Source organism: Eptesicus fuscus, chromosome 13 (assembly GCF_027574615.1).
Source record: "Eptesicus fuscus isolate TK198812 chromosome 13, DD_ASM_mEF_20220401, whole genome shotgun sequence".
Taxonomy (NCBI): Eukaryota; Metazoa; Chordata; class Mammalia; order Chiroptera; family Vespertilionidae; genus Eptesicus; species Eptesicus fuscus.
In genome coordinates, this window is record NC_072485.1 from 42069191 (window position 1) to 42081278 (window position 12088).

General features: G+C 44.4%; 1 protein-coding gene across 2 annotated transcripts in view; it reads right to left on the minus strand.

The window, feature by feature from the left end:
* RNF121 (ring finger protein 121) overlaps window positions 1–12088 on the minus strand; it is a 71468-nt gene that overhangs the window by 10737 nt on the left and 48643 nt on the right. Inside the window, exons 4-6 of one of the 2 annotated variants that reach the window (XM_008149918.3) lie at window positions 5542–5696; window positions 3630–3737; window positions 414–534 (exon numbers count right to left, since the gene is read on the minus strand). In XM_008149918.3, the coding sequence (XP_008148140.1) occupies window positions 414–534; window positions 3630–3737; window positions 5542–5696 (384 nt within the window). The remainder of the gene's footprint in view (window positions 1–413; window positions 535–3629; window positions 3738–5541; window positions 5697–12088) is intronic. The other variant, XM_054725291.1, reaches the window with a different exon arrangement.

The following is a 12088-nucleotide window of genomic DNA, read 5'->3' on the forward strand; positions in this document are numbered from 1 at the left end:
TCATAATATTTATTAAAATTATAACTTTATATTTATTTTTGTGTTTATTACCCTTAATACCCCTCTCTGTCACTAGAGAGTAAACTCCAATTAGGCAAGGACCATATCTGCTTCTGTGTGTACACCTTTGCAATCCCAGCAGTGTTCAGGCACATAGGCATTACATAAATACTTGTTGAATAAATGCTAACTTCCTTCAGGGTAAAGTGGTCCTTTCCTATAATGGTCCTAAAGTTAAAAATTCCAGGGTACATCTGAGATCTGACTTTCCAAATTTTAAGGAAGAAATCTCCATACATACCACTCACATCTTGAAGGATTTTATCTGGCTCCTCTCTTCCTTCAAACAAGTGATGCTATCCTGAACTCTCTGGAGGTGGCAGGAGGCAGTATTAAGAGCCAGGTGAACTCACCCCTATGGTAGACGCCATGTAGTCTGCACACATTTCTGCAAAGTCCCGCTCAAGAACACCATAGTAGAGGCCATAGAAGAGGAGAGAAATGCCAAAGTCCATGGCATCTTCTGGTTTGATCCTGTAAAGGAAGTAGCATGGCCTGCCCTGAGACACACTGCTTTGTATTCTACTCTGAGACACAGAAGGAAGTGCCAAAAAGTGGAAGGTTCAAGGGCTAGAGCAAGTTTGCTAGGGCAAACTAAGACCAAATCTAACATGCTGTATTTACAGTATACACTGAGTGGCCAGATTATTATGATCTCTGAACGCATAATAATCTGGCCACTCAGTGAGTGTGTGTGTGTGTATGTGTATTAGAGGCCCGGTGCATGAATTCGTGCATGGGTGGGGTCCAGCCAGACTGGCCAGGGGAGGGGACATGGGCGATTAGCCGGACTGCCTGCTGGTCGAACTCCTGGTCGAGGGGACAATCTGCACATTAGCCTTTTATTATATAGGATATACACTGAGTGGCCAGATTATTATGCGTTCAGAGATCATAATAATCTGGCCACTCAGTGTATTGTCCCTGGGCACCAATTGAACAGGCTAGCATTGTGAGCTTCAAAGATGAAGCCATGGTATCCCCTTCTGCCTCACTTCCCCTCTCTGTTCCCAGTGCCTGCCTCCTCCAACTGGCAACCATGCACTGCAGCTGCCAAGGGCCTGCTCTGGTTGGCACCTACATATTGAGAACTCTACTTTAAACCCCCACCCCCTTTCAGGCTACTGCTTCTGAGAATGTCTTGTCTGATGGCAAGCAGGCACAAATATGCCCACCATCTGATACAGCCCATGGGGCAGGGAAGGCATTTTCTCTCATTATAGAAGCATCTATATCATATCCTAGATTTTGACTCTTATCTCACAAAGTCTAAAATATTTATTATTTAACCCTTTACAGAAAAGTTGGGCAACCACAGTTTTTAGAAAAAAAGTTAGTCAGTTACAGTCGAGCTACCATAAAATGTTAAACTGCACCTATACATATTCTATATGTCATCAAGTTAAACTTTGACCCACATCTATTTACCAAGAACAAAGTATTTTTATTAGATATATTAGGGTGACACTGGTTAATAAAATTATATAGATTTTAGGTAGAAAGACAAAGTTCTTGCCTATAATATCAAGAGATTTGTTTTAATAGTCCAATAATTTGCAACCTTGAGTCTATAAATGTTTAGTATAGAAAGTACCTTTGTTAAAATATTTGTACCCTGCCTGTGTGGCTCAGTTGATTGGAGCGTCATTCTGTGCACCAAAAGATCGCAGGTTCGATTCTTGGTGAGGGCACATACCAAGGTTGTGGGTTTGATCCCCATGCAGGAGGCACCCGATCAACGTTTCCCTCTCACATTGGTCTCTCTCCCTCTCCAGCTTCCTCTCTCTTTAAACTAAAAAAAAAAAAAAAAAAAAAGTACCAGGAACTGTATGTGTTCACTTAAAGTTGTAAATGGTATTTATCTTAGAAAGCTGAATTTGCTCATCAATCTTGTAATATTTAACCTATTAACTAGACATCATGATCTTTCACCGATTAACCTGATCAGTAGCATAAAAATGGTCAAGATTCCCAATTCAGTTTTCTTCCTTGTAGAGTTTATGAAAGTAAAAAGAAACTGTAATTATAGAATAAATGGCTTTAAAATATAAGGCAGAATCTTGATTTTAAATTTTTTTAAACCACACAGGTAAGAACATATCTGGAAATATCTTGCTTTTCTTTGATGAGATGTATTAGACTCTATACTGATTAGTTCCTTTGTGGAGCCAGTTTATTCTTCCAGCCTGTTCTACCCCAAGTAAGAGCCATGGCTGCCCTCTCACTATATAAAGTAGTGTACTAGGTTTGGGGAAGAGGCCAGTAGTCACGAATTTAAATTTTAATCCTAAATCTGTTTAGCTTCAGTACACTGTCATAGGCTTAGGTTTCCTTGTGATCCACAAACCTCATCCCTTCAGCCAGGAAACCACATTTCCACCCTCTTCTGCCCTACTCACTGTACCCACGAATCTCAAAGCCCAGAATTTCTTGGCTTCTACCTCAGTTGGGGGTAGGTAGACATGTATGCTGAAACAGATATTTTAGAAAGCTTATGACAACAGAAAGCAATAGCCAGACTCCTACTCCTAGTAATGTAACCTTAGGAAGCACCACAGCCATGTTATCTGTAACAACACTAAATAGAAAAACAACCTACGTGCCTAACAACGGAGGAGTTAAATGTCCACAGGTTAACTTTCTAGAACTGTTTCCTTAGAAATCTGATAAAAGTGGATTGTCAGCTGTGCTACAAAGCAACAATGCTTATATGTTAAACATGGCCTGTGATCGGTACACTGCATCTGGACTGGGAGATTCCTGAAACTGAATGTGTTCCTTGGGCGAGGGGGCACTTCTGGGACAGGCGTCTCACTCTCTTACAGCTCAGCCCTGTGACTACTATGAGAACTGAAGACACTGCCCTGCAATTTCCTGTCTTGTATCCTTCTAGGTGGATCTGTTGCCAGGTGTGGTCAACTGTATGCCACGAGTTCAAATGTCTAGTCCCGGGTCAGCAAATTTTTTCTGTAAAGGGTCAGATAGTAAATATTTTAGTTTTGTGGCCCATATAGTCTCTGCTGCAATTATTAAAATCTGCTGTTTTACTGCAAGAGAAGCTATAGACAATGTGTAAACAAATGTGTGTGACTGTGTTCCAGTAAAATATTTTTTTATTTTATAAAAACAGGAAGTAGACCAATTTGGCCCACAAGACATAGTTTGCCAACTCCTACTCTTCTTGAACATAAGATCACTCAGGGAGAGCAGATGCTGCAATAAATAGTTCTATTGGACAAGGAAAATAGTTCTATTAGGGAGATAAAGTAATGGGAAACTGGCTATAATCATTATTATTACTTCTGTCATACTCTTCCACTAAAATATAAATTCTTAGAAAACATAACCAATGATTTGAAACTCTAACTCTGTATTATCCAACATTCCTTTCTCTTTGTCAGCTCAATAGTGGAGGGCCCACCCTCGGATCCCCCATGGCTCGAGTCTGGGATACCATGTTTCCCCTGTTAATAACCAGGACTTGCCCCAGGAAGATATATCCCACCAGCATCTCCTCCCCCAACACCAGAAAAAAAAAAAAAAAAAAAAAAAAAGCAAAGGGTACTCACTTGAATAATAAATTAAGCCCAAAAAGGGTAAACATGACAGCCATGTAGCCAACGATGCCAGTGGCATAGCTAATTTTATAGATCAGCAGGAACCATTTATAAACCAACCTGGAGAAAGGAGAGAGAAAGACGTTAAAAATGGCGGTAGAGTAAGTGGATGCTGCACAGACACGCTCCCAGGAGCAAACTGGAATTACAGTTAAAATACAGAAAAACTTCCTGAATAATCAATGGAAGATTCACTGGAGAGAACCCTGATACCCGAGGACCGAAAGTGGAGACTGCATAGAGATTGGTAGGAGGGGCAGAGAAGCGATAGGGCTGGCCAGGTGCCCACAGACAGCAACTGATATTCCGGAGAGATATCTCAGCTGTGGGGGGTTGCCACTGAAAACTCTGGGATCTAATCCCCAAGCTGGGCCCCCCTGCAGAGAGCACCAGAACTGAGAAGAGTACCCATATAACATCTGGCTGGGAAAAGCAGCAGGGCTGCTATCTACCAGGGAGTGATGGCTGAAAATTCAGGCACCTTCTTAAAGGGCCACTGCACAAAATTCCCTGTGGAGCCACCGTTCTCTGGCAGAGGGAGAGCTGTGTGGACTAGAGCTGTGTGAGCAGAAACCAGGACTGGAGACTCAGGGGTTAGAGCTAGAAGGCAGACAACCCCGGTTTCCTGTGCTGAGTCATTTCCTCATGCAGCGGAGGACATCTTTCCCACACAGACATTTGCTATATACAGGCGGCTTTGCCTGGGGGGAAGGCAGCTGACCCATCCTATTGGAAAGTACCTTACCCTGAGGCCACTTAAGATATCCTATATAATAAAGAGGTAATATGCAAACTGACCCTCACACCCTTGCACAAGATGGCCACCCTCATGTGATCAAAGATGGCTGCCCCCATGTGGTCAAAGATGGCCACCACAAGATGGCCAGCAGGGGAGGGTAGTTGTGGGCCATCAGTCCAGCAAGGGAGGGTAGTTGGGGGGGACCAGGCCTGCAGGGGAGGGCAGTTAGGGGCGACCAGGCCGGCAGGGGAGGATAGTTGTGGGGGACCAGGTTGGCAGGGGAGGGCAGTTGGGGGTGACCAGGCCAGCAGGAGAGGGCAGTTGGAGGCAACCAGGCCTGCAGGGGAGGGGAGCTGGGGGCAACCGGGCCAACAAGGGAGGGCAGTTGGGGGCGACTGGGCCGGCAGGGGAGCAGATAGGCATTGATCAGGTTGGCAGGGGAGTGGTTAGGGGGTGATCAGGCTGGCAGGCAGGTGAGTGGTTGGGAGCCAGCAGTCCCAGATTGTGAGAGGAATGTCGTACTACCAATTTAGGCCTAATAATTGGGCCTAAACCAGCAGTCAGACATCCCCCAGGGGTCCCAGATTGGAGTGAGTGCAGGCTGGGCTGAGGGACACCCCTCCCCAGTGCACAAATTTGTCTGGATATACAGTGACAGACAGAATGGATGTGGTTCTGATCTCATAGATATAGTTTAGTGGGGAGATAGACTCTCAAAATAATATTTAGTTATAAATTGTGATAAGCTCTATGAAGGAAAACTGCAGGGCACCATGAAAAATATAACAGAAAATCTAACTTAGAGATCAGAGAAGGGTTCACAGAAGAAAATAACATTTTAAATGATACTACAATCATCACCAGGATTTGCTTACTCTATTGTTTGCTTTTAATGTAAACAGACCTTGAAATAAACTATAAGGTAAGCTATAGGGAAATATTTGGGTTTTTTAAATCTGTGAATGGGAGGTAGGTCTCCCAATCAGCTTGTTTTGGTGGAGCTCAGTGCCAAGTAAACATGGCAGATAAAACTTGCAAAGTTTTCCATCTAAACACACCCCCTCCCATGCATCCCAAACCGTTAGCTTCAGGAAACCTTGTTCTTTCCACTACCTAAATTCTCACCTTGGGGTTGTCTGCACTAGTGGCTTTCGGGTGGCTCGGAAGGTGACAAAGGCTGTGACAGCAGAGAAGAAGATCCAGATCACTAGGAACCTCCACCAGTGCAGCTTCACTGTGAAATAGAGGGGAACAACCCACATCTGAAAGAGGGTCACCATCTGAAACACAAACACAAGCACTTCAGCTCTAGCCAGCTCCCTCTGCAGCTCTACCCACAAGTCCAGAGTGCATCTCAGGTGTTCCATTTCAGCCTGATCCTTGCCTACATTTCCAATTGTGGACGAAGGCACCTGCTAGGACGTAAGTTGGAAACCTGGGACCATGCTGGACACTTCCCTTTCATCCCTCACCCAACCGTTTATTGTATCTATTCTCTCCTTTCCATTTGAATCTTTGCTGTCCCTTAACTGGCTGACTATGACGACTTCCTTGTTAAGCCTCCCTTGTTCAGTGTCTCCCCTTCCTATCTACCCTCCCAGGAGCTCTGGAAAGGAATCTCTAACATACAGTCTTGAACATGTCATTCCCCTGCTTAAAAACCCTCTAATGGTCCCCCCCAAATAGGATAAGATCCAACTCCTTAGACAGGCAATCAAATCACCCAAATATGGCCCCAAACTACTATTCCAAGGATCACCTTCTACCACTCCCCATGCTTTTTAGTCAGGCTGTCCCCCTCAGGCTAAAACATCCTTTCTGCCTGATAACATCACTTCCAAGACACATGAAGCCTTTAGTCTCTTTTCTAGGAAGAATGTATCTTGAGTTTTTAATGCTCCAAAGCATTTTCTTTTCTACCATCATTACAGTGCTTACCTAGAAGTACAAGACGGCATTCAAATTCATTCTCTACCTGAATGCAAGCTCCTTAAGAAAAGTCATTAGGCCATATTCATCTGCTTCCTGTGCTAGAAAACTGTCTGGCACGTGAGAGATCCTCAAAAAACTTAGATAAATAAGAGGAAAGCAGCCCGCCGGTGTGGCTCAGTGGCTGAGCGTCAACCTATGAACCAGGAGGCCACGGTTCAATCCAATCAGGGGACATGCCCAGGTTGCAGGCTTGATCTCCAGCAGGGGACATGCAGGAGGCAGCCAATCAATGATTCTCTCTCATCATTGATGTTTCTATCTCTCCCTTGTTCTCTGAAATAAATAAAAATATTTTTTTTCAAAAGAGGAAAGGAAGACTAGAACCCAAAGAGGGAGGCTCATTTCTGTTTCAGAGTATCTGTTTCCCTTTCATTCCTTCAGATATCTACCTCAGACTTAGCTGAAGAATTCCAAATGTATAATACAACTCTAAGTCAGAAGTTTGGACTAATCACCCTTTGTTTTGCTCCCCAATGCCTCCTTACTCTCTCCCAATCACCCAGCTTTCACTACATGTCACTTGTCTCAGGTAAGTAGCAGGTGTTAAAAAAAAAAGGATAATTAGCACTTAATGTAGGCTTTCTTCCTGGATTCTATTCTGACTTGAACAAAGACGTAATCAGGAGTAAGTCTGGACATCAATGTGAAAGGAGTAAAAAATCTTGCTGTGGTTTGTAACTTTCAGGCTTGAAACTTTAAGGGTGCAAAGCTATTCAACTCAAAGAAAAGAGGGGAGGGCAGTTAGGGGTGACCAGGCCTGCAGGGGAGGGCAGTTAGGGGTGACCAGGCCAGCAGAGGAGGGCAGTTAGGGGCAATCAGGCTGGCAGGGGAGCAGTTAGGCATTAATCAGGCTGGCAAGGGAGTGGTTAGGGGATGATCAGGCTGGCAGGCAGAAGCGGTTAGGGGCAATCAGGAAGGTAGACAGGCGAGCAGTTGGGAGCCAGCAGTCCTGGATTGTGAGAGGGATCCCAGATTGGAGAGGGTGCAGGCTGGGCTGAGGGACACCCCCCCTCCCGCATGCACAAATTTCGTGCACCGGGCCTCTAGTTCATAATAAAATACCCAATATTTCTCCACTGCAATTCTAGGTATTTAGTGTTTGGCTCCAGTGGACAAACTGTTCTGTAGTAAAAAATGCTTCATTGATTCATCCATCAAATATTTACTTTGCATTTACTGGGAAGAAGAATGTAGAAATAAACATGACCTCTAGTCCCTGTCCTCAAGGAGCTAACAGACGAGCAGCAGGAGAAAAACAAATCAAACCCAATTTTAAAGATTCTATTAATCCTTAGACCCTTTCTAGAAGAAGTCCAAATAGAAATCATTAAAGAACACATGAACAATGTCAAATAATACAATACATTGAAATGACCAGAGATTTTAGATATGAATTTAAAGAGATCTAGATGTGAATACTAATACAGCTGTTTACTGTGTTATCTTAGGCAAGTCACTAACCCTGATAAGCCTCAGTTTTCTGAACTATAAAATGGGGTTAACATATCTATTCGCATAAGGTTGTATAAGTTAAGGAAGTTAATACAGGAAAAGCTCTTTGAACAGTTTCTAACAAGATAAGCATTCAATATAAGTAATGTAATAAATATAATGTAAGTATTCAACATATCAGTTCTTACATTTAAATAGGAGTAATATATACACTGAGTGGCCAGATTATGATGATCTCTGAACACATAATAATCTGGCCACTCAGTGTATATATTAGAGGCCCGGTGCATAAATTTGTGCATGGGTGGCGCCCAGCCAGCCTGGGCAGGGGGAGGGGACATGGGCGGTTGGCCAGCCTGTCTGCTGGTCAAACTCCTGGTTGAGGGGACAATTTGCATATTAGCCTTTTATTATACAGGATATACACTAATTGGCCAGATTATTATGCGTTCAGAGATCATAATAATCTGGCCACTCAGTGTATATAAAACAAGCACAGTACATAATTCATAATAAGCGGTCAGTAAATGAGAACTCTTATTATGGTTTCACATGATCAAAACTGCATAAAGTCACATATATAAGGGAACAAAGACTGCAATGAGGTAACAAAAATAATCAACATATTAAAAATGATGAGGGCCCTAGCCGGTTTGGCTTAGTGGATAGAACATCGGCCTGTGGACTGAAGGGTCCCGCGTTCGATTCCGGTCAAGGGCACATGCCCAGGTTGCAGGCTCAATCCCCAGTAGGGGGTGTGCAGGAGGCAGCCGCTCAATGGTTCTCTCTCATCATTGATGTTTCTATCTTGCTCTCCCTCTCCCTTCCTCTCTGAAATCAATAAAAAAATATTTTTTAAAAATGGTGGGGTGGCCGAAACCGGTTTGGCTCAGTGGATAGAGCGTCGGCCTGCGGACTCAAGGGTCCCAGGTTCGATTCCGGTCAGGGGCATGTGCCTTGGTTGCGGGCACATCCCCAGTAGGGGGTGTGCAGGAGGCAGCTGATCGATGTTTCTCTCTCATCGATGTTTCTAACTCTCTATCCCTCTCTCTTCCTCTCTGTAAAAAAATCAATAAAATATATTTAAAAAATGGTGGGGTGCCAGCCAATATGGCTCAGCTGTTGAACATAGACCCAGGAACCAAGAGGTTACTAGTTCAATTCCCAGTCAGGGCACATGCCCAGGTTGCGGGCTCAATCCCCAGTAGGGGTCGTGCAGGAAGCAGCTGGTCAATTATGTTCCTCTTTCATCAATGTTTCTATCTCTTCATCCCTCTTCTTGCCTCTCTAAAAATCAATTAAAAAAAAATTTTTAATATGGTGGGGTTAGGCCCTGGTTGGGTAGCTCAGTTGGTTAGAGTGTTGTCCCAATATGCCAAAGTTGTGGGTTCAATCTCTAGTCAGAGCACATAGAAGAGTTAAATCAATGAATGCATAAATAAGTAGAACAACAAATCAATGCTTCTCTTTTCCTCTCTCAAATCAATTTAAAAATTGGTAGGGTGATAGAATTTCATTATAATGTTTAATTTGTCTTTTCCAGGAAAAAAACAAATGACCTAAAAACACAAACCAAGGATATGAGGCCACTTTCAGGTATTAACCTTTTGCACTCGGATGTCGAGTGTGACTCGACACGGTTAGCATTAGAATAAAGGAATCAAGAACAAAGCAAGCGAGTGCAAAGGGTTAAGGCACTCTCCATTGGAAAGGCTTGAAAGCTAGATTCTGTTCAGGGTCTAGAAAGCAGCTGCTGGGGTGAGAGCTCAGTGCCTGAAAAAAGAGGCAGGGCAGAGGGGCTGAGTGAACACAAGTTTACCATGTAAAAATGGAAAGTTACAACTTTGCTTGGTTAATTTGTTTCTACTGTAGTATTTATTGGCATTTTGCTTAATAAGTTGAAGCCTCTTCATTAAAGAAGGCATCTTTAATAGCTAGCTTGGCAATAAGTGGCTGAAAGTTACTACGCAAGATTCTCAAAATAATGGCAGAGACTCTGGTGCCATCTGGTGGCAACACTTCATGCAGACACATTTGGTTAAAGAGTTTCCTTAAGTACTTGTGCCTGATGGGTGGAAGGCACAAAATGATGGAAGGCCTTGGCCATAACTTCTCTTTCAGGGTGTGGAGTGATGAGATATAAACACATAAATTGGGAAGCCATGCAAAGCATCAAGTACTGACATGAGAGTTCAGAGGATAGAGGTAGCAGAAGCTGTCAGGGAAGACTGCCTAGAAGAGGCAGAGCTCTAGCTGGTTCTGAAAGAAGCTTGGGTTTGGTAAGGGGAAGGGGAGAAGCAAAAGCCATTCATCCTTCTTTCCATGATCTGGAAAGACCAAGTTGAAGTGAAGACTATCATGAAACTAACTCACTGATTCATTCAGCAAACATTTACTGAGGTACAAACCAAACTTCTCCAATCTAAAAGGTAAGAAAAGCAATATCCCACTTATCTCTGAAATGCTGTAAGTTAGATGCTAACAATAGCAGCTAGCCCACATTTAAATGAACTGTCTTTGTTTTAGATTTATTTCATCTCAGGAACTATAATTCATGAAAAGTCAGAAAAGAGCTCCAAATGACTTCCTTCCCTGGCACCAGCTGCCTTGTCAGTCTGCTGATGCTTGGCACTTATGACTTGCAGGATCTCATCACTTCTGTATCTTCCTATGTTATGGCGACAGGGATCACCCACCATGCTTGGCTGAAAAGAAATACTGAAGATGAGCTAACACCAAATGTCCAGGTAGTATCTATACTAATAAAAGGGTAATATGCTAATTAGACCGGGAGACCTTCCGGACATCCTTCCGGACAAAGCCATGGTGGCAGGGCCGAGGTAGAGGCGATTAGAGGTGATCAGGCCAAGAGGAGAGGGCAGCTGGGGGTGATCAGGCCAGCGGGGGGGGTGGGGGAGATTGGGGGCGAGCAGGCCGGCAGGCGGGGCCAGCTGTGGGCAAGCAGGCTGGCAGGGGGGCAGTTGGGAGCGAGCAGGCCAGCGGGGGGGCGGGGGGGCAGTTGGGGGCGAGCAGGCTGGCAGGGGGGACAGAGTTGGGGGTGAGCAGGCTGGAATGGGGGGCAGTTGGGGGAGAGCAGGCTGACAGGGGGGCAGTTGGGGGCGGGGGGGTAGTTGGGGGCGAGCAGGTCGGCAGGCAGAGTAGTTAGGGGCAATCAGGCAGGCAGGCAGGTGAGCGGTTAGGAGCCAGTGGTCCTGGGTTGCAAGAGGGATGTCCAACTACCGGTTTAGGATCAGGCCTAAACTGGCAGTCGGACATCCCCCCAAGGGGTCCCAGATTGGAGAGGGTGCAGGCCGGGCTGAGGGACACGCCCCTCCCCATGCACAAATTTCATGCACCAGGCCACTACTAGCAAAGTAAGAGACTCACAGCTAACAAACAATCAGCTTGAAAGAAGTGCTGATAATGGACAGAGGTCAACTAGAGGAAGGTGTCAGGGAAATGCTATACAGCTCTGCTCAATATTTTCATGAGTGATTTGGATACAAATACAAGGATCTGCTTACCAAACTGTGGATAGCACAAAACTGGGGAGGTGGGGAAGATCATGGCAGTGAACATGGAAAACAGAAGCAACAAGATCCAAAATGAATAAAGCTTTTTTCTAGAGTTCTTCTAGCTCTGACATCCTATGAGCTAATAAGCTGAGATGAAGAACCAAAACTATGCAATGAAACCTAACCAACTACCCAAGTATAGGATGGGAAAGGAATGGTTTAATAGCAGCTCATGTGAAACAGATCTAGGGGTTCCAGTTGAGCACAAATCACCAAGAAATATATGCCAACAGGGCCACTGCCAAAAACACCAAAGCAACCTCATGCTGCTTAGCTAGGAACAGACCCAGAAACAAGGAGGCAGCAGCTCTGCTATTCTCTGCTGTCAAAGCATTCCTAAGATCAGGTCTTCAGACCACATTGTATAAAGGACACTGATATATAAGCATGGTCAGTGAGCAGCCAGGATTACAAAGGATCTGAAAACCAAATCAGGTAAGGAACAGCTGAAGGCAGCAGGGTATCAGGCTTGGAGAAAACTACAGGATGGCATGGCTGAAACCTTCAGTTATCTGAAGATCACCTGGTAAGCAGATAGATATATTTCATGCCCTGATAAGACCCACACATTGCTGGAATACCCTACAGGGTAGAAACTTTTTTTGACAATTCCTTCCTACCACACCCTTGGTAAATGGTCAACCTTACCACAA